The 23,779-nt window shown below is 37.7% G+C and overlaps 1 protein-coding gene across 1 annotated transcript; it reads right to left on the reverse strand.

Annotated features, from left to right (window-relative positions):
• Positions 1 to 23,779, reverse strand: kif5aa (kinesin family member 5A, a). The gene is made up of 29 exons (XM_053504770.1): positions 23,326 to 23,779; positions 22,291 to 22,378; positions 20,820 to 20,893; positions 20,059 to 20,163; positions 19,527 to 19,575; positions 19,378 to 19,433; positions 19,206 to 19,293; positions 15,473 to 15,597; positions 14,298 to 14,402; positions 14,061 to 14,209; positions 13,655 to 13,803; positions 11,471 to 11,688; positions 11,214 to 11,282; positions 10,842 to 11,048; positions 10,427 to 10,573; positions 10,132 to 10,320; positions 9,912 to 10,029; positions 9,512 to 9,561; positions 9,226 to 9,332; positions 8,339 to 8,440; positions 7,444 to 7,504; positions 6,825 to 6,896; positions 6,581 to 6,685; positions 5,084 to 5,300; positions 4,615 to 4,753; positions 4,460 to 4,524; positions 4,306 to 4,333; positions 3,149 to 3,239; positions 1 to 1,441 (listed from the first exon to the last, which is right to left on the reverse strand). The coding sequence occupies exons 1-26, from the start codon at positions 23,452 to 23,454 to the stop codon at positions 4,464 to 4,466; spliced, it is 2,979 nt and encodes a 992-aa protein (XP_053360745.1). The 5' UTR covers positions 23,455 to 23,779; the 3' UTR covers positions 1 to 1,441; positions 3,149 to 3,239; positions 4,306 to 4,333; positions 4,460 to 4,463.

Here is a 23,779-nt window from a genome sequence, read left to right on the forward strand (position 1 = left end):
CCTTTAATGAACATTTATTTCTTGCAACTGGTAACCAACAAACTACATAAACTACATTAATGTACACTCTTAGAGCTTAACATAAGACGTGTGATGTAGAGACCCAAGTTTCAGTCCTTCACTAATAAGGAGTAGATCAGTAGTGTATGGTTCCAGTAAGAATGTGGATAAGAACAATTCCTGGATTAGCACTTAGGAAAGGATTGTGATTCATGTAACTAATACTAGTTTTATTTATATTGTGACATTCTGCATTGCTATTTCCGTCATGTAAGAAGAGTAAGATTAACACTCCTCATTTACAAATATTCTTCTGATAAAATATAGATATAAGTGGGATGGGTTCTGAAGTACACACGTATCTAACTAATATAGAGGAATAAGGTGAAATGGCGCACATGAGAAGGAAAAGATGGAGAAAGTGATCGACTGGAAGACCATAGGGAGAAAAGACTTGTGTATATGAATCAGAACCTCAAGAGTAGCTTGAAGCAGTAGTGGATTAGATAGCGCTCACACACAGACCCACACAGAAAACACCCACGCACCCAGCACACACACACACCAGGTAAGCACAGGCTTCAGAAACACACATCTTCAAGCCCTTATAATTGCTGACCAAGAACTGAACATCGTACTGTAGTTCATGCTTTCTCCTATCCTGACTGGCTGATCAGGTTGTCCAAAGAGAAAGAGGAACCCCTCGTGAACATTTGAGAAAAGTGGTCGGTTCCCTCAAATGTAATTAAAGCTTGCGGCTGACTCTGTGTTTAAAAAATGCATTAAAGATTTTCCCATGATCCTCCTGACGTTGATATGACTAAACTCAATTGGATGACAGAATTCATATGATGTTAGAATATCTGGAGGTAGTCAGTACATGAATATAGTATGTGCATTAAAAATGTACACACCAACACAATCATACCTGTAGCTTTCAGTTATCAATAGTATAGAGACTTGCACTTGAGCACACATACTGGCATATAGACTGGCATAAAAAGTGGGAGGTGTGGAAAGCTGTCTAGTTTAAGGCTCAGCAAAAGACTAATAGATTCTCCAGAGGCTGCAATGTACATTTGTGTCTATGGTCTAGATTTACCAAAGGCTTTCGAATACTCACTCTAAAAAGGCTGTAGGAATTTACAACAATCACATTTTCTTATATTCTTCTGCATGTAGTAATGCTTCAAGAAATTATTCATCTGTCTCAAGATATAAATTACGCTCTGATTTTAAACTATACAAGACAAACATGCAACATTGCTATGAAATATACAAGGTAGGACTATACGGGGGCAGTATGCAAATAATGACTAACATGGTGAGGGACCACTGAGTGATATACAGTAAGACAGGACAGAACAAGAAAGTCTGAGAATCGGAATTCGTCAAGTTTTGAGCGGACGAAGAAAGCTGACAGCATGCAGGAAACCGGAATCTGAAAAAGACAAGACAAAGAGGAAGCAAACAAAAAAAGCATTAAGAAACAGTTAAAAGTAATAGAAAATAGATCAAGGAGAAAGGACAACAAACACCCGCCAGTAGATAGTATTATTGCATGTGTGTGTAAATGATCTGTAATGCTCTGACATGCCTCTATGTCCGAATGATTTGTTTTTTTGACGTTTTTAACCATATTTTCTTACATATTAAGTCTAGATAATGCAGAGAAAAAAATAATAGTGAAGCAAGATTAAACCATGTACACCGATCAGCCATACTATTAATATGACCACAAACCTAGGTTTTAGGTTCCTCCTTGGGGCAGCATGGTCAGCACTGATTTTTTGGGGGTGATTTGTGCTGCTTTGGCTGTAGCATTGAACAGGACAGGGTAACCTTTGGTTCCCGCGGGCATATTACAAGCCTTGGGTGCCCATGATCCTCCCAGCAGTTTTCTGGTATATAATTTATAATCAGTGTTAATGTGTTAATGCTTTGTGGTGTTAACCTTATGGCTGACCAGTGTACGACGGAACCTTGGCAAACGAATTCGATTTGCTCTGAAGGTCGACTTCTAAATGTAAAAATTTGGGGCAGATAATAAATTCTAGCCACCCAAAAATATTATTCTATTATTTCCATCACTATAATCATAAAAGACATGTAAATTAAGTAAAATACGAAATATATAGAAATGAGACCTTTATTATTCCTCTTATAACTGGTCGCCATTTAATAATAATTTCTTATTACTTTTCTTATCAATTTTCTTTTTTCTTATCAAGTGCAAAAAACCCTAAACAAAAACTCGCTTTTGAATAGATCCTGGACGTCTGTGCACCCTAGCCGGTGTTTGGTTCAGTTTGTTCATTCCTATGCTGAAAATCCTTCATATGCAGATGATTTGTCTTCAAAGTGATTTAGATTTTAACCTTCTTTTGATATTAATTAATCTGTGTAAGTATTTGTATGTGTAGTTTTGATCACATGGATATAAGAGAATGCTTGTGGGTTCATGTGTGCACTGTTGGGTGTAACGTGTTACGTGTTTTTTGATGTAACAAATAGGCTAATGCGTTAGGTCCGCCATTTAAGTACTCGGTTATTTAGTTATATTTTCAAACATGTAATTCGTTATTTAGACAATTAATTTAATCCGTGATCAAGACCAGTCATTCCGTTAGTGTGTGTGTGTCTGTGTGTGTGCATGAAAATCGTCCTACAAGCCCCGCCCCCTCTGTTATTTCTGCTGTTACATTTACATTTAGACATTTGGCAGACGCTCTTATCCAGAGTGACTTACATTTTTATCTCATTACACATCTGAGCAGTTGAGGGTTAAGGGCCTTGCCCAAGGGCCCAACAGTGGCAACTTGGTGGTTGTGGGGTTTGAACCTGGGATCTTCCGAACCGTAGTCCAATGCCTTAACCACTGAGCTCCCTTGCTGTTAGTAGTTAACAAATTATGGGCCAATTTTCGCTAAGTGATGATGGTATAATAATTATAAAGGTCTTGACTAAAACAGCATGCATGAGGAATTACAAAGGAGTTTTCATTTTCTGCAATGGAAAAGTACTCTAACTAGTTACTATAACCCAAAGGTAATGCTCTAATGTACCTGATTACTTTTTACGGACAGTAATTTTGTAATGTAATTAGTTACTTTACCCCACAAGACTGCATATGTGTATATGTGCTTACCTGTGTAAAAGGTGATTAACTGGCTGCAGCCTCTGGCTGCATGATATAATGTCTGGATGGTTCCACCATACTGCCACAGTGTGCATCACTCCTACAACATAGGTTTAGTGTTACTACAGTAAGCATAATACACAAATGGCCCTATTTTCATTTATTATACTGTATAATTATTATACATTATCTCTGTATTCTTACAATGGGCAGTAAACAGGTGATGTCTGGCACAAGCATGAAAAGGAGCTACTTTACATTTTTTTTAAAGATTGGTGCAAGATCGTTTTTATAATGAAATTCAAATAAATTTTATTTAAATCTCTCAAAAAAAAACGGATGATAATTACAAACAGAATATATGCCAATTCACTCCAAAATCCTCACCTAATCCTATGCACAACCTTTTAAACTAATGTTTTAGCCCAAACCAGGCAGTGTGTATATCATCTATCCTGTTGTGGAAACAGTATATGTCTTTTTTTCCTATACACATGCATAATGCATTTATAGAAAATGACTTAAATAACATATTTCTAATGTTTACTTTTAATATACGAAATTGCTTGGCCTTTATCAAAATAGTAAATTATTACCCATTACTCCAATATACAGCACAAAGTGTAGCATAAGTCTTCATTCCTTTTATTATCCCATGGCCATGGTTTTGTAAAATAAACAAATCTGGTCTCTTGGGTATGTTATTGATTCTATTTTTGTTATGATGATCAGTGCATAGGTCCACTGAGGCACATTTCACAATGGAGCTGTTATGTTTAGTAGAGACCAGATCAGTATTTTTTATTTAGCATTTGATAGATATAAGCTGTTTATGGGGTGAGACATAACCAAATAAATGGACCCTTTATGCTTTTTATTCACAAAATCTAAAAATAAATATAAGTAAATAAATAAATACAAATTTAACCATTACATTATTGCTATGAAAACTGTATACACCCCACCCCATTACACTGTAGCACCCATGCCAAAACATGCACTTTTACTTTTTCACCACAGAAATACCCACTCCAAATAGGAAATATTGCCTTATTCCAAACCAATTTAGTAATATGAGAAATACACTGAACTATACAGTACAGGACATAACTCATCACTAAACATTCATAAATGACTTATTTAAATAATATACTATAATAACCAACCTGTTGTCATTAATGTCTGGGCTGTTTCCTGAAATAATGAGAACAGATGTTAACAGCCACAAAGGCACACCCAAGTAAAGGTAAACATATGGATTATGCACATAGACATGCACACCAGCAGAGTTTTTTTTTTTTTTTCAGTAGACACACTAACCATTTTATACATCCAGTGGGTAGGAACTTAGTATGTCTATGGATCTCACAGTGCTGTAGCCAACTCTGAAAAACACAACATCACATAATACATGAAGAGAAGTAAAGAGAAGACGATAGAAGATAAGAGAATAAAAGTAAGCTGGGAGAACTCACACATTGGTTTTCTGGGGAACAGGCTTCTCTCTCTGGAAAAGGACATTACTGAATGATGTCGCTGGCTCACTGGCTCGTGTGGAGAGAGAGGTGGTGGGAGATGTGACAGTGCCATAGTTCCCAGGCCTCACTGGCTTTGCTAAAAGAAGAGAGAGAATTTTAGCATACAACTGAAAAGCTGATATCTTAATGATTACATAAAAACAGAACTTTAAACATTTCTTTAAGTAAAAAAATGTCTACTACATATTCTAATCTTTGCTTAGCATGAATAAAAAAATAAAATAATGGAAAGCACAACAGCAATAAATAAAAGTAATAGTTCTAGACTTTTAATAGATATAAAGCCCAACCTCAATCTTATTAATTCTATTAATCAATTCTATTAACTATAGATAATTAATAAATATAGATGCTTAAACCCATTCCCCTTAAACCCTTCAGCTGTGGTACAGTCAGGCTGGAATACCAATCTGAGCTGCGTGTGGGCGCCGCATTGCATTGCGCAAGCGCATGGCATCCCGAATACGCTCCACCTCCTGCTGGTAGCGGCGGCGATCATTCATGGCACCCTGTTTGGCATCCTTTAGTGCCGTCTCAAGTGCCCGAACGCGCTCAGCCGTAGACCGAAGACGCTTCTCCAATTTCGGAAGCTCACAGCGCAGATCTGCATTATCACGTACCAGCTAGAGGACGGGGAGATGGGAAGAAGAATTTCAGAAGAGAAGGTTGCCAGTGGAAGATAAGGGCATCCAAGATGGATATTTATTACAGTACAGTACATTACACACAAACATGGTATTAGATATAACCTGCAATTACAGTGTAACCTTGGATTACTAGCATAATTCGTTCCGAAAGCGGGCTCGTATTCCAAAACCAAATTTAATTTTCCCATAAGAAATAATGGAAACTCTTAATTTATTATTTATTATTATTCATTCCACAACCCCAAAAAATGAATACATAAAAATAATTAATACAAAATATAAAGTAAAAAAATAAAACAAATTAACCTGCACTTTGCCTTTAAAAAAAAGTTTTTAAAAAAATCCCGACAGATAAGTGTTTCCATTTATGCGTGCAGGCGCTGTGTTTGTATGTTTGGAATCAGCCCCTCCCGTCTCCCCCTTCTCATCTTACATTACATTTTTCTCCTCTCTTTTTTGAGTTTCACACAGACACACACATTAATGGAAAGACTGTTTTGTTGGAAAAATTAGCAAGGAACATTGCTAATGACACTCGTGTAAGCGCATACTAACGGAATCACTGCTGTAAAACGAACAAACAAATGAACCTGCACTTTAGCTTTGAAAAGAATCGCGACAGAGCAGTGTTTCTGTCTAGAACAGAGAGTGGGAGAGTAAGAGTGTGTGAACCGGCACAGTGTCAAATTATGCGCGCATACACACATAAGCTCACACGGGCTGAAACAGAGAGGGAGAAAATGGATCTTTAACCTTTGTTATGAGACTTTCTTTGGCTTTACACACGTGTGTGATAAGAAACAGTACACAAACACAAAATGTTTTATGCACATACACGTGGTCACAGTATTATAGTAAACAATACAACACACGTGTTGATTATACCAGTAAGAGATGCGCACCAGCAAGACCCAGCAAGGGAGACGATTACCCACAATTCCACAGCACAAGAGGGAGAAAAACCATTGGCTCAGTTGTGATCACGTGACGCTCGGCATCAAAACAACAAGCGCATGTGTGATACATGACACTCGGTCCTCGTAAACCAAGACTTGTTCGTTTTTAAAAAGTCTTAAACGTTTTGCGGAGCACTCGCAAACCGCATTACACGCAATCCAAGGTTCCACTGTATTGTGAAATTCAAATAAATCAAATTATTATTAACACAAGTTATTTAAAGTAAACATTAAGCATACAATGTACTTGTACACATGTTCTTGACAAAACATGTGCTCCTTGATAAATGCTTCTGTTACCTGTTTGTGAACCTTTGTAAGCTGGTCCAGGTTGTTTTCAAGAAAGGAAATCTTCTGCTTCTGGGTGTTAGACCCCCCACTATCATCAGGTCCAATTTCTGAACTCTGGCCAGAAATTGGATAAAGACAGAAGCAAAATATGTTATCTAGTCATATTAGTACAGGATCTAATATACAAGATAAAGTATCAGTTAGTGATGATAGACACTAGGATGAAACTGTTGCAGCCTGATCTGGTGCTCACTTTTTTAACTCGAGTCGTGAGGTCTTGAACGAACAGCTTGCGCAGGTTGTGGAGGGTCTGGAGTTCACGGGCCTACAAACACAAAAAGTGACAAACAGAACAAATGTGGTATAAAAGATTTCATTACTTACTTCACAGCATTTGGCAGACGCCCTTATCTAGTGCGACTTACATTTTTCTGCACATCTTATATATTATACTGTACAGCTAAGCAGTTGAGGGTTAAGGGTCTAGCTTAACAGGGGGAACTGAGTGGCTGTGGGGTTTAAACAATAGTTTAATACCTTAACCACAGAGCTACCCCTGGCCCGGACCCTAGATTTAGACAGCACTAACCCCAAAAGTATAATGCAGAGCATATCAGTGCTTGCATACAAGTGATTCTCACTGTGACTAGAAGACCAGTACCTTGACTGTTTCTCATCCTCGATGTGATTGTAATTGAAGAGAATTTTCAGTATATAAAGGACACTTTCAGTATATGAATGAAGTTATCATACTGCATTTATTAATCTAGACATACCTCCACTTATTCAAATAGCGACATTCAACATAACATTTAGATAGGCTAAACAACAAGAATTTGTGTATTCATCACAAAATAAGCAGAGAGACTTACAACGGTCTCCTCCAGGCCCTTGAGATCTTCTTTAGACTGCTCGTGCCTCTCCTGCTGAAATCTGAAAAAGAAACGAAACTTACTTTTTACAAATATTCCTATTTATGGGGAGATGTATGTGTCCAAACATTTGACACATAAAATCAAAAACTAAGAAGAATTCACCACTAAGTATCATAGTGTTTTAAAATAATTTATCCATTTAAATTATCTAACCACAGTACCAGCTCTCATACCTCTTCTATGTAGATACGACACATCTACACATACACCAATTGGCCATAACTGTACAACCACTGCCAGGTAAACATAACAACATTGATCACCAACCATACACCAACGCAACTTGGTGGCAGGATCATGGACAAGAATGTTTATGCATGCCCATGGTGACCAAAAGTTCAACCTGTCTAGTCTGTTCTTACAGAAAAGCCTATGCAGCAAAAATTGCCAAATAAATCAATCAATGCTGGTCATTACAGAAAGGCACCAGAACACCCAGTGCACCACCGCAGCCCACTGTGCATGAGGCCCAGCGAATAAAGAGGCCAAGGCTACCAAACCGTCCTTCAAACATCCTAGATCCCAATCCTATCAAGTACCCATGGAAAGTGGCAGACAAATACATCCGTTCCAGGGAGGCCCCACCCGCAAATAATAGCTGCGCTGTCAACATCCTGTTTCAAGACACAACGAGAAGCCCTGCAGAGCCATGCCCTAAACGGCCAGTGCTGCCAAGAATAAGGAACCCAAAAGCTAGGTAGTTTTAATGTTTTGGCTGATCAGGGAACATGTTATGTGCAACTTAATAGAATGCAATACATTTTTTATGCTAAAGTAAAGAGATCTCTTTTTTAAGCCGCCGTTTTCTTTTTCAAGTTCTGTCGAAACTTACGATAGTTGTTCCAAACGTGCATTCTTGGTGTCTTCCTGAATCTTCAGGTTGCTGAAGTCAGATCTCACATGGGCCAACTCTAACTCCAGAGCCTGGTTCTTACTACAGGGAGAAGTTATGTTAGTTATCCAATGTTTATACACATAAGGTAACATTTGGTATAGAGGTACATTCTTACTGCCAATAATTTTTTTCACAGCTAACAAGTGTCAACATTAACAGCTTGTATTGTGCTTTATTCTCTGTTATATCTGTCCTTATTTTTATAGATACTGCCTGTTTGTAGGTAATTATGCCTGCTATTTAAAATACTGGTAACATTTCAATATAGTGCTATTATTTCATGTTTCATGAGTATTGAGACATACCCATGTCAAATTGAAATGATCACAAATGTCATGTTTATACAGCACTAGTTTAAATTCTGGTTTCATTCAAATAATTAAATGTTGATTGAGTAATTAAGTTTGAGCGTCTTAGAATCCACTATCATCAGTTTTTAACTGACATAAAAAGCCAGACTGCAGTATGAAATATAACTTTAAAACAAACAAATGTATTAATGAGACATTGTTTAAGAAATATAATGTCTTGTGTTGTATTTACAGACCCCTTAGTTCTTAACAGGTCCAAATAACAGACCAGAAGTTGATATATGGCACTAATTTTGCCAATTAACTGGATACTTCCCATATACACACACGTATATACAGTATGTATATGTCTAACATGTCTTATTAGAGACTTATTAAAATGCTCCAAAATATAAATGTGTCATTACTATACTTCTGTAGACTTATACTGACTAGAAAAGGCAAGATATATTAAATTATTATGGAATTATTATAAATCAAAGTATTCTTATGTGTTAATGATTGGACACTGACTCAGTGAGCTCATCAATAAGGCGTTGTTTCTCGTTGATCTCATCCCGCAATTGGCTGAGTTGAGTGTGGCGGGTTTCCCGATTGCCTGCAACTCTGTGAATGGCCTTCTAAAATGACACAAATAAAGGGAGATAAAGATATATATTTTGTTAAAGGCATGATTTAAATCAAAATTGACAACTAATTTTTTTTCTGACTATAACTTTACTATTAAAATCCTCACAGCGGTTGTTATTTAAATGTAATCGCTTGGGAGTACAGGACAAATAAATAGATAATCACTTACCTTTGCATCAGATTCCCCAGCTTCTGTCTTTTCTGCACCATCCTGCTGTTCTGTAATGCCATTACATAAAAATTAAACTTGTGAGTATGCATGCCTGTTGAATTTAAGACATTTTTGTTTAAAATACTTCTATTCATGATAGCTGTGTACCATGCATTTACCTCTGACCAACAACTCAAAACACAAAACCTATTAATCGTTTTTACGACATAAACTGCATATTTTAAAAGATGATATTGTATATTACACTATAATCTAAACCATTATGTTTCCAAACATCAAACTGGTCATTGTTATAAGCCTACGGTAAGTGTAATGAAAAATGATTGGGGTTTTTGGATTTTTTTCCCCCACATGTTGCAAATTCACAACATGCTTGCTGGATGTGTGTGTGTCTCACCTGGATTCTGTAACAGAGACAGCTCTTCACTCAGAGCATCATAGCTATCCTCTAGCTGTCTCTTCTTCTGTTCCACATTTTGCATATACTCAGTGAGAGAGCGGATCTTTGCCTCATGCTATACACACAGAGAGACATACGAGAAGATTATTAACTCACTATGTTACCTTAACATAATGAACAAGTCTAAAAATCAAATCGTCTTTCTCTGAATCTTGACCTGTGAGATAAGCAGCTGGCAGGAGGAGAGTTCTCGGCCGGTCTCCTCCATTTTGCGGTGGCACTCCAGTTGCATGGTCTCCAACTGTCTGCATCGCTTTACCATCGACTTCACCTCCGATTTAATTTTGCTGATGTAAAGTCTGGCAACGGTAAACTCCTCCTCTATGGCTCCACTAATCTCCACTGGCTGGAGAGACGTTGGAGTAAAGGAATTAGCTTAAAAGCAAGCAGACTATGACTGATCATCTTCAAGCAGCAAGTCCTGCGAATGAATGCTGTAAATGCACACTTACCAGTTTGATTTCTCCGTTGCCAACAATGGAGCTGAACTCACTCAGGTCCCTCATTAAGCCATTCAAGACATCAGCAATGCGCTTCCTCTGCTGTGAGCTCACCTCCTGCATCTGTGCCAGTTCAGCTTCTAGTTCCATTAGACTGGCCTGAAAGCAGTAGACAGAGAAGTGTATAAACTTCATATTATTGTTTATGAGCGTTGTCAACCCTATTGAACTGTACAAGACATTGAGTAGTGCTTTGACATACAGATTGCTTCTCTCCAGCCATGAATTCACTTTTTGGTGCCGAAAGTGGCTTTCTGCCATAATGTACTGTATGCAATTCATTCTCAAGCATCAGCTCTCTCCTATTAGTGTAAATAATTTTGGATTATAGCACATCTCTGATTGTGTGTCTGTGTGCATGTCGTACCATTTTTTGGCTAAGCTGCTCAGCCAGCTGCTTGTTGTGCAGGCTCTTCTCCTCCACCTCCTGGCTCTTCTGGTCATAGTTAACGGCAAGCTCCTCAAGCGCCTGCAGCACTTCCCTCACTTCGGCCTTTGCACTCTCGCTCTCCGATTGCAGCCGCCCAAGCTCATTCTGCACCTTATCACTGTCCCCACGTGTTGATGCTAGTAGCTATAATAATAATAATAAAAGAAAAATAGGCATATCCAAATTAAAATGTATTTTAACATTTTAACAGAGAAAGGTACATGTCACACAGTAATGATCGTATAAACACAAATGCAAATGTGAACTGCTTTAGTAAATAACTGTGATTTAATAAATGAAAATAATCACCTCATCTTGTGCCAGCATTTGCTGTTTAAGCTTCTCAACCAACTGACACTGCAGATTGATCTCGTCATCCTACACAAACAAACAAAGATAGAGTGAGAGAGAGAGAGGAGTGGAAGAAACCAATGTGTTAAATAACCCTTCATATTTTTACAGGCTATCAAATACCAATGTCTTTGATGATTTCATTAGTGTATAAATATCATGACTTATCTGACATTGATGTTTTGGTGAGTGTGTTTGTATGGTAGCGTGAAAACCTTGTCATCCAGTTGGCGGTAAAGCTTCCGGATCTCCTCCTCGTACTTCTGCCGCTCCTCCTCTGAGATACGCACCACGATGGAAGAAGTATCCAAGTTCCTCTCTCTCTCTTTCTCCTTTTGTCTCTCCACCTCTTTCTCATTATCCAAAGACTCATCAGTGGTCTCCAATTTTGTCACGTCAGCAGTGGCCTGTTCTACCTCTGGCACTTCCTCTCCTAATAGTCAATAAACAGTTAAAAAGAAGCGACACAGTGTCAAGCAAAGTGTTATCATGTGGTTGTTTGCTGTCATCTCCCAGCTGCCAGTGAACTCAGGGATAGCTGGGCTATGCTGTACAACACAGACTATATGTGACAATAGATTTACAGCAAGCCTACAAATACAAAGTTAGGACCATATGTATTTGGACACTGTTAGAATTGTTGCATTTTTGTCGCTTCTGTACACCACCACAATGGTTCCACAAATGAAGCAATCAGGATGCGAAGATCTGATCAACAGGCAGGATTGACACATTAAAGAGGCACAAATAATTTGTTTAACCAGCAATAAAACAGCTCAAAGAGAATGCTAAGATTGAGAATCTCATGTAAACAGCATCCCTCTAGTTTCACAGTTAATCGGCCAGCTGAATGAGAAGCAGGTTTTTTTGGCCAGTTGTGCCCTATTTCTCTGTTATATTCTGACAAAATTAAGGCCTTTAAATGCCTGGCATCGATTCCAAGTGTTGGATTTGCAGATGGTAGCTGTTCATGAGAACACTCTATACACAGTCCAAAGAGGTGTCAAGTGAAGGAGGCCATCATTCAAATCAACAATTCGGCACATTCTTAAAAAGAAATCATATAGTGGCGAGCACAGCAACACCAAAAGGCCTTAAAGGCCACAAAAGACAATAAAAGTGAATGATTGTAGATTTTTTTCCTTGGTAAAGAAAAGCTTTTTACAACATCTAGCTAAATAGGCATAGAATTTTTAAAAGCTACAATCAAATGACGTTTTTAAAAGTGTAAATACCAACTACTAAATAATAAAAAAAAACCTCCCTATTGTAATACAAAAACTTTTATGACAATGATTATGAGAAAAAAAAAGAAAGCGAGGGAAAGAAAGGGCTAAGGGCTTTTCATGGATGAGGCTGTGTTATGAAACGGGAAACGGGGTCACTGGTGTTAACTGATGATGTGACTGCTGATTGAAGTAGCAGGATGGATTTTGAGGTGTATAGAGCTATGTTTCTTAGAGATACAGCTGAATAATGGCCCAAAACATACCACAAAGTTAACTCAAAAGAATTCATCCGTCCATCTAGGAACCTCTGTAGTCCAACTAGGGACTGCAAAGGCTAATGGTAACCCTTGTATTTATTCCCATCTTGTACGACATCCCGTCAACACTGACACAAACATTCACACACTATGAACAATTTGAAAACGGCAATTAGGCTAAACAGCATTTCTTTGGACTGTGGGAGGAAACTGAAAAACCCAGAGGATTCCCCAAGTTCTCTCCAAGCATAGAGAGAACATACTAACTCAATGTGCACGGACATAAGAATCAAACCTAGGACGTGGAGGTGCAAAGCGGCAGTGCTAACCACAAAGCCACCACTGAGTTAGTCAACCAGAACGTTACCTGATTGAGCATGAATTTTACTTCTTAAAGACAAATGTACAGTAATAGAAGAAAGACTCACAAACAAACAGCACCTGAAAGAAAGCAGCTGCAGTAAAGACCTGGCAAAGCAGCTCAAGGGAGGGAAATCTACAAGTGGGGATGTCCATGGCTTTCTAACTTCAGGCAGTTATTGTCTAGATTGTTTTTGCAATAATTTTAATACTAATTCTAATATTTATGAGAGTTTTGTCCAATGATGATTTGTCCAATTAACTTTTTACTTAATTGAGCCCGTAAAAATCTGCATAGCAAATGGGTAATACGTGTGCATTGTTAATAATCAGGTGAGGGAAAAGGTGTGACTGAGAAGTGCTGTAGGCATCATTAATGTCAGTACAGAGGAAAAAGTCTGAAAAAACTTTGTCACTGTGCAAATATTTATTTACCTGTGGATAAGCATATGTTGTTTAGTGTGTGTATATGTACTAGTGTTAGTGAGTGTATATCACTTGTGTTAGTGAGTGTATATCACTTGTGTTAGTGAGCTAGCATGTGTTTCCTCACCATTGCGCCAGCGTTTCAGCTCAGATTCCAGCCTCTGAATGGTGTCTCTCAGAGTCTTATTTTTCTCCTTTTCCTTCTCATACTTCCTCTTCCATTGCTCTGCGGTCAGCTCCAGGTTTATAGAGGCTGCATTCTTTATTGTCTTAGCACTGACACAGGAAAGATCAGATGAAAGGGAACATTTCATTTACTAGTGTACATCAAAAACATTAGAAATAAGATTTGAGGTGGTAATGGAAAATAATATTCTATTCAAGATTCTTAATAAGATCTGATAGCACAAAAAAAATTGCTAACTGATTTAAAATCAGTGACCTTTTCATTATGGTATATAACATAATTTCTCCCTTTTGTTTAAAGTCACATCTGCTTCCTATTTCTACAGTATATGGTATAACTGTGATACCGTTGTCCAAACATGAGAGTTGATTTGGTCTCAGCTTCATTGAATTCTGAGGGAGAGCAGCAAATAAACATTGTGGTCCTGCAGTTACCCCCCAGAGAGTCCTGCAGGATTCGAGTCATCTTGCTGTCACGGTATGGCACGTGGGTCTTCTGCTCAGAAACACATGCACACAAGTTAGATAAATAAGTAAATGTGTATGTTTGCATTTGCATGTGTGGCGGGTGGATGAGAACTCACCGTGCCCTCAGCAAGAGCAGATATGACATTGCCCAGAGAAGACAGAGACTTATTAATGTTTTTAGCCTCATCCAAAACAGCTCCGGCTGCACCAGTCTTACTGACCTATTGAACAGGAAGTAAAAAGGTCAAATATTCAAACAATTCACTGCTTTTTGAGTGACACATGCTAGCACTGAATATAACATACTATTCCATAATGTAAAACATTCATGTCATGGGTCTAGTAAACAGGTTTATAACAATCACATGCCAGCTAGTGAGGCACTAAAACAAGTCACCAGTCTAAAAAAAAAAGACCGATTAACAAGTCGCAATTTCGGTAACATCCTTATTGCTGAACTATATCGCTTTATCCAGTATTCATTGTCGGGGGGTGGGGGTGGGAGCCTATCCCAGGAGGCTTAGGGCACGAGGTGGAAATACCATGGACAGGGTGCCAATCCATCATAGGGCACACACTCATTCACACACTACGGGCAATATGGGAATGCTAATGCTATTTCTTTGGACTGTGGGTAGAAACCTGAGTACCGGGAGGAAACCCATCAGGCATGAAGAGAACATGCAAACTCCATGCACTCAGAGACGGGAATTGACCTCAGACCCTAGGGGTGCAAGGCAACAGTGCTAACCATTACACCACCGTGCCGCCATTCTTATTTGAAATAAAAATAGGTCAATGCACTTAAAAAATTATACATGTTCTTTGGTCTAAAACTTCCTAACTTGATTATTTGTAAAGATCTAGAAGAATTTTAGCATTTTATATCCACCTAGTTCTATTAAGAATCTCTATTCTTTCCTTATGCTAAATTTTTATGATATTTGTTTAGACATTGATAAAGTAATTAGTCAAGACAGCTTAGAACTGGCCTACAGTATATATGAAAACCATTCTACAAAGCAAAACTTGAAGAATATACAGTATATACTAATGGATCATTATGCACGGGCCAATTAAGCAGATTTGATTTCCTCCTATTCATTTTCGTCTGCCTCGGATCTTGTATAAAATGTGTGCTAGCTAAAATCCTGAAAACTCTACATATTGGGAGGCTCACCCTGCTACCATCCACCATCCCACAAGATTGTTTTTAAAAGCATTACTGAGCTACAACATGATTGGCAAATGCATTTAATACTATGTGTGCAACCACACAATGCAAACAAACCTTCTCACTGCCAGCCAGGTCCACAAGATAAAGTTTTCCACAGAGTTTCTGCTCTGTTTCCACATGCTCTTGCTTGATGTTGATCAGGAATATGCTGTGGCTGCGAGAGCTATGTTCATTCATGTCTAAAAAAAAAGATGAAAGGGGGAAATACAGACACATTAAACAAAATCTTTTAGAAAGACATGAAATAAGCTTATTTTATTTTTCAGCAGCCAATTTTTATAGAGTAATGCACTCCACTGTAAGAGCTACTTAACATGTTGTGGTGGATAGTGTAAACAGTCACTTAAATGATAACTATACTACTCTATCCAAATTAGGATCAAATTCCCTTTACAAGGACACACATTCATTTTACTCATACAGTATTTTTGTCATTTGATTATTATTCATTTTAGCCTTTTGCCAAAGATTTCTAGCCTTTTTGCCACATACTTCACAGTATGTTCAATATCACATTCCAAACAAACACACAAATGCTATCATTTCACCATACCACATCATGTGTTGATAATAACATATAATACAATGTCATCAGGAACTGACATGCATATGAACTGACTGTCTTTAATTCTCTAACCTTTTGCTGTAGTAATCATTAGTATACAGGCAGCCCATCAGAGATACCCATGTCAAACTGGCATCTTACATTGAAATGTAAGCAGCGAACAGGAGAAACATTTCTTGTCAGGATCTTAAGGCAATAAGATACTAAGTCCCTTTTAGAAAGGTTGCAACAAGCTTTTGAGACCCACGAGGGACGGCATCCCCCTGGTGCCCCATTAGTCTACACCTACATCATATATAGTAGGACCTTAGGAGTGCTTGCTAGCAGTCCCTTGGAATAAGTCTATGTGGTACACCTCATTCATGAACCGGAATCCTCCCACATGGGTATATTAGAGTCTTTTGCATTTATTAGTATTTTCTGGACAGTTGTGGTTCTTAGTTGGCAATTCATACTGTGTAGCCAAACTTACAGTATTTCCTTTCTTTATTTGTTTGTTTTGTGAGTAGTGTAAAAATAATGAATATTAATAATGAGAAAATTACATTAACACAGAATTTAAGTACTTTTCATTATTGCTTGCCATAAAGTTTAGGATCTGACTAAGATGATTTGGGGAATCCAAACTGGGAATGGAGTGGCCTAGAAAGTGCCACATGTATGGTCTCTCTGAGATTCTGAACTCTATGCTTTCTGATCTAAGGCTTACTGGGGGCAGGCCCAAAAAATATAATAGATTTTGCAGGGTTGGTTTGTACACATCTGGGATTATAAATTGGATGGGATAATGAGAGTTGTCCCATAACTTAGAGTAGATATATTACCTCCACGTTGCTCCTTCATACTGAGACCAACTACTCCAGTAAAACCAATTGCTGGACCAAAATGAACCAATTGCTCCAGCAGTACAATAGTTAACATTTAACCCACAAAAGATAAAAGCAAAAAGGAGTAGTGCTTTTTGTGTGTTTTTTAGTGCTTTGTAGTGCTTTTTCTGTATGACCACAATGGCAGCTATTTTTGGTGTAATACGACTTTCTGTCTAAATCCTGCTTTAAAGCTTTTATTACAATTCTTGCACTGTTGTACAGTTTAGTGCTATATTTACCAGCACTGTGTGAAAGAGTATATTCATGGTTGTAAACCGTTTAGACCTATCCAATGTGACCTGGCTGTTGCACGGCCTTATAGCTGCTGAATCATTAATTCCAGTTATAAGCTGTCTGCCACCAGGTCGGTAACTCACCTGAAATGTAACTTTCTTGACTTCTTTATTTAGTGTTGCGGTTTAGGCTGCAGCCATTTGGCTCAAATGTGAAACTGCATTAATGCAAGCTGAGCATTTCAGCATCAGCAGCTTTGTGTCAGCATCGGCATGTCCGTGCAGTCAGCACTGGGGATGTTCAAGCCAAACACTGCATTGTTAAGATGGTCAATGTTGAGAGCCTAGCATGTAGCGCGTACATAATGGGTGCTTCTTTTTAGCTTCCAGGAGACACTGGCTACACAAACATGATCTTATCCTATTATCTCCTCAGTTATCTGTTTATTATACTAGGTTTAAAAATACTTAAACCCTTAACACTTCTGTAAAAACAAGTTTATTAATTTAATTAACTTACTTATGTAATGATTAATTCAACATACTGATCTGCATTTTTGCTGTCAAATGTCATGTTTACACTCATCACATCTATGATCAATATATTGCAATATCTTGTTGTTGCCATTTTTCTCTTATCAGAATTCTGTATTATTCGACGCAACACTGTTCTTAACTGTATCCACGTTTTTTTAAATTGTCTTGTTTTGCACATGATTGAAACATGGTTCATTAAGGACCCTTAATTTAGGGACCTTTTTTATTAGGTAGAGTAGAACCTTGTATTACGAGCATAATTCTTCTGGAAGCGGGCTTGTATTTTAAAATACTTAATAAACCAAAGCAAATCTTCTCATAAGAAATAATGAAAACTTAAATGATTCGTTCCACAGCCCAAAAAAATAAATACATAAAAATATATATATAAAGTAAAACTAAAACAAATTAACCTGCACTTTACCTTTAAAAAAAAGGAAAAATGAATCCCGACAGATAAGTGTTTCCGTTTGTACGCGCAGGTGCTGTGTGTGTGTGTGTGTCATTGGACACCATGCCCCTTCACACACACACACACACACACACACACACACACACACACACACACACACACACTTTCGCCTTCACACACACCCCTTCTCTCCTCCTTCCCTCGCCTTCACACACACACTTTAACGCCAAGACTGTTTTATCGGAAAAATTAACAAGGAACATCAATAATGACACTCGTGAGTGCGTACTAACAGAATCACTTCTGTAAAGTAAAAATAAAACAAATTAACCTGCACTTTACCTTTAAAAAGAATTGCGACAGAGCAGTGTTTCTGTTTAGAGCAGAAAGAGAGAGAGAGAGAGAGAGTGTGTGTGTGTGTGTGTGTGTGTGTGTGTGTGTGTGTGTGTCTGTGTGTGTGTCTGTGAAGGCGAGGGGAGCAGGGGAGAAGGAGTGTATATGTGAAGGCGAGGGAAGGTGTGTTTTATTAAAAAACGCAGTAATGGATTACTGATGAGTTTTTTTTGGTTTGGAATTGCTTTTCTAAAAACCCTTGTTAATAATGTACTTATTAAAGTACCATAAAATTATGATAAAACCAGTAGAAATCATGCATTTTTACTATTTTTCCATAAATTGTTACATGCCATGCCATCACCAAATATTGGATGGTTCCAGCAAACAGTTATCAAATCTAATTGCCTAAATTGCCTAATTGCCTAACCATGCATTACCTCCATAGAACTACACATACAGTATGCAACATTTTTTGGGAGGGGGCTTTGTTCTCTTTTTCCTAGGGGTCACCACATTTGATTCGTCAGAATTGATACAGGTTTTATGCTCAATGCACTTCCTGTAACAACCATCCTATCCCCTAACTAGGCTTTGTACTAACATTACATGCATTGGCTGTGTTGTGTTGGGCATTTAGTGTTAGGGGTCTTGTCGAAGGAACCAACAGTGATAGCCTTGTGGTTGTAGGGCTCGAGCCTCCGACACCCTGTGCAGCTACCCAGAGGCTCAACCACCTGAGCAAGAATTAATTTACTAATAATTTACTCTATCAATGCAAATTTAATCCACATATTCTTACTAAATAGTTTGCGATAAGTGTGTTAAAAAAACTCACTGGTGACAGCAACATGGCGGTTAGACTTTCCTTCATCAATCACATCCATCACCTCCTCTGGGCTTGAGACAAAACGTTCAGTGCAGCCCTGAAAAGAAGTAACGGACAACATTCAGATCTAAACTTCATCGCGGATACAAAATCTAAAGATATAAAAGCTGAGGCTATTTACCTTAACGTAGGGGACACGGTTCTTGTCCTCATGCACAGACAGATTGGTCTTGGTGACTACACACAGAAAGGGAAAGTGAATATAACCATGGGCAAAAACTATAATGTATGGTTTTGGAAAAAAATCTTTGTATCATAATGACAACAAACCATCAAGAAGGTCTCTGATTTTTTCCATGTAGATCTCAAAGTAGGACACCTAATAGAGGCATAAATGTTTAGAAGACACATAAAACAGTTGTTGGATTAGTAAACCGCTGTGGTTTTTGCAAAAGGAAATTTTAATGTAAGAGCTAGGGTCATAATATTTCTAAATATTTTTAAAAAGCCAATTTTTAAAAGCGCTATACAAATAAAAATTGAATTGAATTAAATATTAGTGGTTGCTATTGGCCAAAAAAATAATAAGTCAATGGAAACTCAATAAGCCATTTATAAGACAATAAGACATTTATGTCAGTATACAATGCTTGTTTTTATATACACATAATTTCCTTCTGGTATGTGATATTAAGGTTACAGTTGGGATTGGTAAGCACTTATAAGATGATGAATTTTGTTAATGGAAGAAAGCAAGATGGCAAGAAGAAAAAGAGTGTGTGTGTGTGTGTCTGCATGCGTGCGTGCGTGTGTGTGTGTGTGTGTGTGTGTGTGTGTGTGTGTGTGTGTATTTGTGGTTTACCTTAATGTGAAACTCCAGGTTTTCATCCATGGAAAAAATATGGTTGAAAATATCCTCAGCAATGCGGGGTATGATTCCCATCTGCTGAGGGTCATGCAGGCTGCCCTGGAGACCGAAAATGTTAATTAGAGCAAATCAGGTAAATATACTCAGCATTGATCACATGAATATTTGCATGTTAGTTGGCTTTATATTATGTTATTGGGGAAAGGAAACAACATACGGCTGCATTATTAAGATTGGTCAGAAAATCTTGATTAATTTTCTATGAAATAAAGTGAGCTCTCAATAGAATATAATGGAAGTTTTTTTTTCTTGATTTAAATAAAAAAGTGAATCTGCAATACGCGAAATACAAAAACCCAAGAGCTCCATCTCAGACCCTACAGACCTCACTGAGCACCTGAAAAGCTGTGGTAGGACGTTAAGAGAGCTATGCATAAGTGAATGCCCAAAAACCTCAATAAACCAAAGCAACATACCAAGATTCCTCCAAAACCTTTATTTATTTATTATTTATTTTATATTACATTAAATAGTATTTATAAAATTAAATGTATTTATACACAGATCAAAAGTATACATTTTTGTTAATGAAGCAAAAAATTTTATTAAAAAAGGTTGACAAAATTATATAAGAAGAATAAGAACAAAATGGAGGCACTTATAGGGAATTAATCTCTAAATGTTATTGTAATAAATAGATCTTGGGTGATAATGGAATTGGACTTAATTAAGAAGCAACTCAAATGGTCTCTTACCTCCATGGTGTGGGTTTTTCCAGAAGATGTTTGTCCATAAGCAAAGATAGTGCCATTGTAGCCACCCAGTACATCTGTATGAATGTGCACGTGCATGCACACACACACACACACACACACACACAAAATGAAGAAAACTTTTCTTTTCCTTTTCTTTTTATTATTGACTTGGACATAGCAGAATTAAATTAAGTATTAGTAGTATTTCATTAGTTCAGCACAATGCAGGATATAATTGCACTGATATGTTTATTAATTCCCCCATATTCATCCCCTGCATGGTTAACTCATCATTACCTAAATGATGAGATCATCGTAAAATCACATTACTGATGAGTCATAGATCTAATACTCTTGGATTTGCTGTAAGTGTGGACATATAACTCATGCTCCATGTAGTTTTATTAACAAATTGCTGTCCTGATTATCACACTTGAGTGGAGCAACAGAAAAGTGTTCACCCGAAGTTTGAACCCTAAGTAAAGTCAGAGTCACTCCCATAGCTGTGAGTACTGATTGGCTGTTCTCTTAGGGGGAGCGTTGCAAACTTGCACTTTCATCAGTTATAATGACACTAGCCAATCATGAATGTCTGTGAACTCAAGCAAGCGTAAGTGGGTGGTTAGCGCTTTCCTTTAAGTGTGCGTTATGTCACATGTCTTGGGGAGAAAGCACATAATAGTCTTTGCCATTCCCAGTTGGTAGCTGTCACCTTAAAGACAGGTGGCATTGACTTTGAGTAGGGGGACAAATCAAGGGAAAAAAATAAACCTAATGCTATGAAACCAGGGACACTGATCTGTTATTTGTATACTGTACATACTATAACATTTGTAAGCATAGTATAAGATTCCACTTAAATCCATACAAGACCCTCTAGATAAAAGATCTAGCAATTTAGGACCTTAAATGGTTCTTGGCTTGGCCTTCTTAGGACGTCCTAACAAGTCCTAAATACAAAGCATTGTGCAAAGCCCTGTAAGAAAATGGGCTCCAAGTCAAATCTTTTTGAGAAAAAAAGGCAGAACTATTAATTTGATTAATCCTTTGATTGGACATGATTTGTAACAGTTCTTCAAAGGTCCTTTGAACATTTAAAAGCTTTTCACTTACTTAAAAGGGTTGTAGTAAAAACTCTTTCTGATATAGCCACTCTTGTATAGAGTCCTACAGGGGACCTTTAAGTGTTCTCTCAGAGGGCAAGCTAAGAATCTTAAGGGTACAAATTTCTGAAATCATGTAAGCTTATTGACTCAAAATCTTACTAACAACACAATTAACAAATATTGAAACTAAAGTATAAATTTTAAAATTGACGTTATTTTCCGTATACTTTAGCATTTATTTTAGTAGTCAATACATAATTAATTTACATTATGCTTGGTAGAGCAAATGTCTTTGTACCAATACATCTGAATAAATTCCCATAATAAATGCATATATATTAATATATAAACAATTCTGGCCTTACCTTTAACAATTTGCTTGGCACAGGTGTTGTAGACTTGCTCTTGAGTGGTGTTGGTGGGAAACACACGATCAAATGCATAGGATTTCCCCTAAAGACACAAGAACCAAAGCCAGTCAGATCCGGTCTAATCACACTCATGCAGAAAAGACTACCATACCAGACATTCATCCAAGTAAACCATATCATCCTGTTGATTTAGATAGATTTTTATAATCAATTCAAATGTCTGTCCATGCAGGGTGTGTGTGTGTGTGTTGGGGGTGGTTGTGGGGGTGGATAGAGGAACCTGGCCTCATTTGAAGCCAATAAACTCTGGCTAATTCAGTGGCACAATTTACAACATCGGGCATCTGCGCAGCACTGTCTCACTGCTGGCCTCCGAAAGTCACTACTCATTCTGTCTCAGTGTAATTAATTAACATGTTTAATTAAATGTGCTACGATTCAACAAACCTGAAGAATATCTGAATGCACTTTCTTTTTTGTTCTTTTTTTTTTAATGGCAGCATGACTTAATTAAGGCCAAACATTTGAGGTCATCATTCTTTACACATCCCTGCTGCATCACTGCCTGTTATATCCCAAGGCACGGTTAGGAGTGCTGCATTTTATACAGAATAATACATAAGTCAGTGGACAGGATTTGTAATAATTAAATGAAGCCATATTGAAATTGGTTGCCACAAAAGAGTAAATAATAATAATAATAATAATAATCTAACAGTACCAAGGACAAGGCCTTGATGCTGCCATAGTCAAGCTTTATTGAAAGAGGAAAAACAAGCCCATATCATAGGGTACTGCATACACACGGGACAAAGACATTCCACCCAAAATAGCTATTATTAAAGCAAATATGAATCTAATCCAATAATGACGTCATTCTGGCCGGCATATTGATATTGCTCCTTTTTTTTAATACTGATTCCAAGCACTAGCATACAGCATCTTAATAAAATAATATAAATGACCAGATTTCTCTAATCAATTCAGGAAATGATGCTTTATGAATAAGGCGTATGAAAAGCCCCATACCCCGATGGTGACGGTGTCGTCTCCTTGAAACACAGGGAGGAATTTGTCTCCTCGCACAATCTCGGCCTGATTCAGAGGGCGAAAGCGGCACAGCACCTTGATGTTGCACTCTGCGATAGGCTCCGTCATCTCGCAACACCGCGCTGGAACAGATTGCGCAGAAACAAACAGGGAATTTTCGTGATTCAAATAAGAAACGCTTTACGGAATTTCTCTCCGAATGCCGCAAACACTTGCAGTATCCAAAATCCCCGGATCAAACTGTGCGCAGAAGCAGGATATTTTCAGCTTGACTTCGGCTTAACATATAGTTAAAGCTATTTTAAAAATGTCTCCGATGTTGTCTTGTTGTTGCTGTTGTTTTGTATCGCCAAGCTGCGTGAGGTGGCGGTCTATTAGCAGATGATGCTGCGAAGGATGCTGCGCTCAGTTTATAGCGGATGCGGAGGCCAGG

The sequence above is a fragment of the Clarias gariepinus genome, chromosome 9 (genome assembly GCF_024256425.1).
Source record: "Clarias gariepinus isolate MV-2021 ecotype Netherlands chromosome 9, CGAR_prim_01v2, whole genome shotgun sequence".
NCBI classification, from domain to species: domain Eukaryota; kingdom Metazoa; phylum Chordata; class Actinopteri; order Siluriformes; family Clariidae; genus Clarias; species Clarias gariepinus.

What these genes read in the sequence shown, in the direction of transcription:
- kif5aa (XM_053504770.1), bottom strand. Translation starts at nt 23,454, where the DNA reads ATGACGGAGCCTATCGCAGAGTGCAACATCAAGGTGCTGTGCCGCTTT. An exon ending in GCTGAAACGCTGGCGCAATG is followed by an intron (nt 11,689 to 13,654) that starts GTGAGGAAACAC and finishes ATTGACTATTAG; the next exon opens with GAGAGGAAGTGCCAGAGGTA. An exon ending in GCACGTTTGGAACAACTATC is followed by an intron (nt 7,505 to 8,338) that starts GTAAGTTTCGAC and finishes TTTCTTTTTCAG; the next exon opens with ATTTCAGCAGGAGAGGCACG.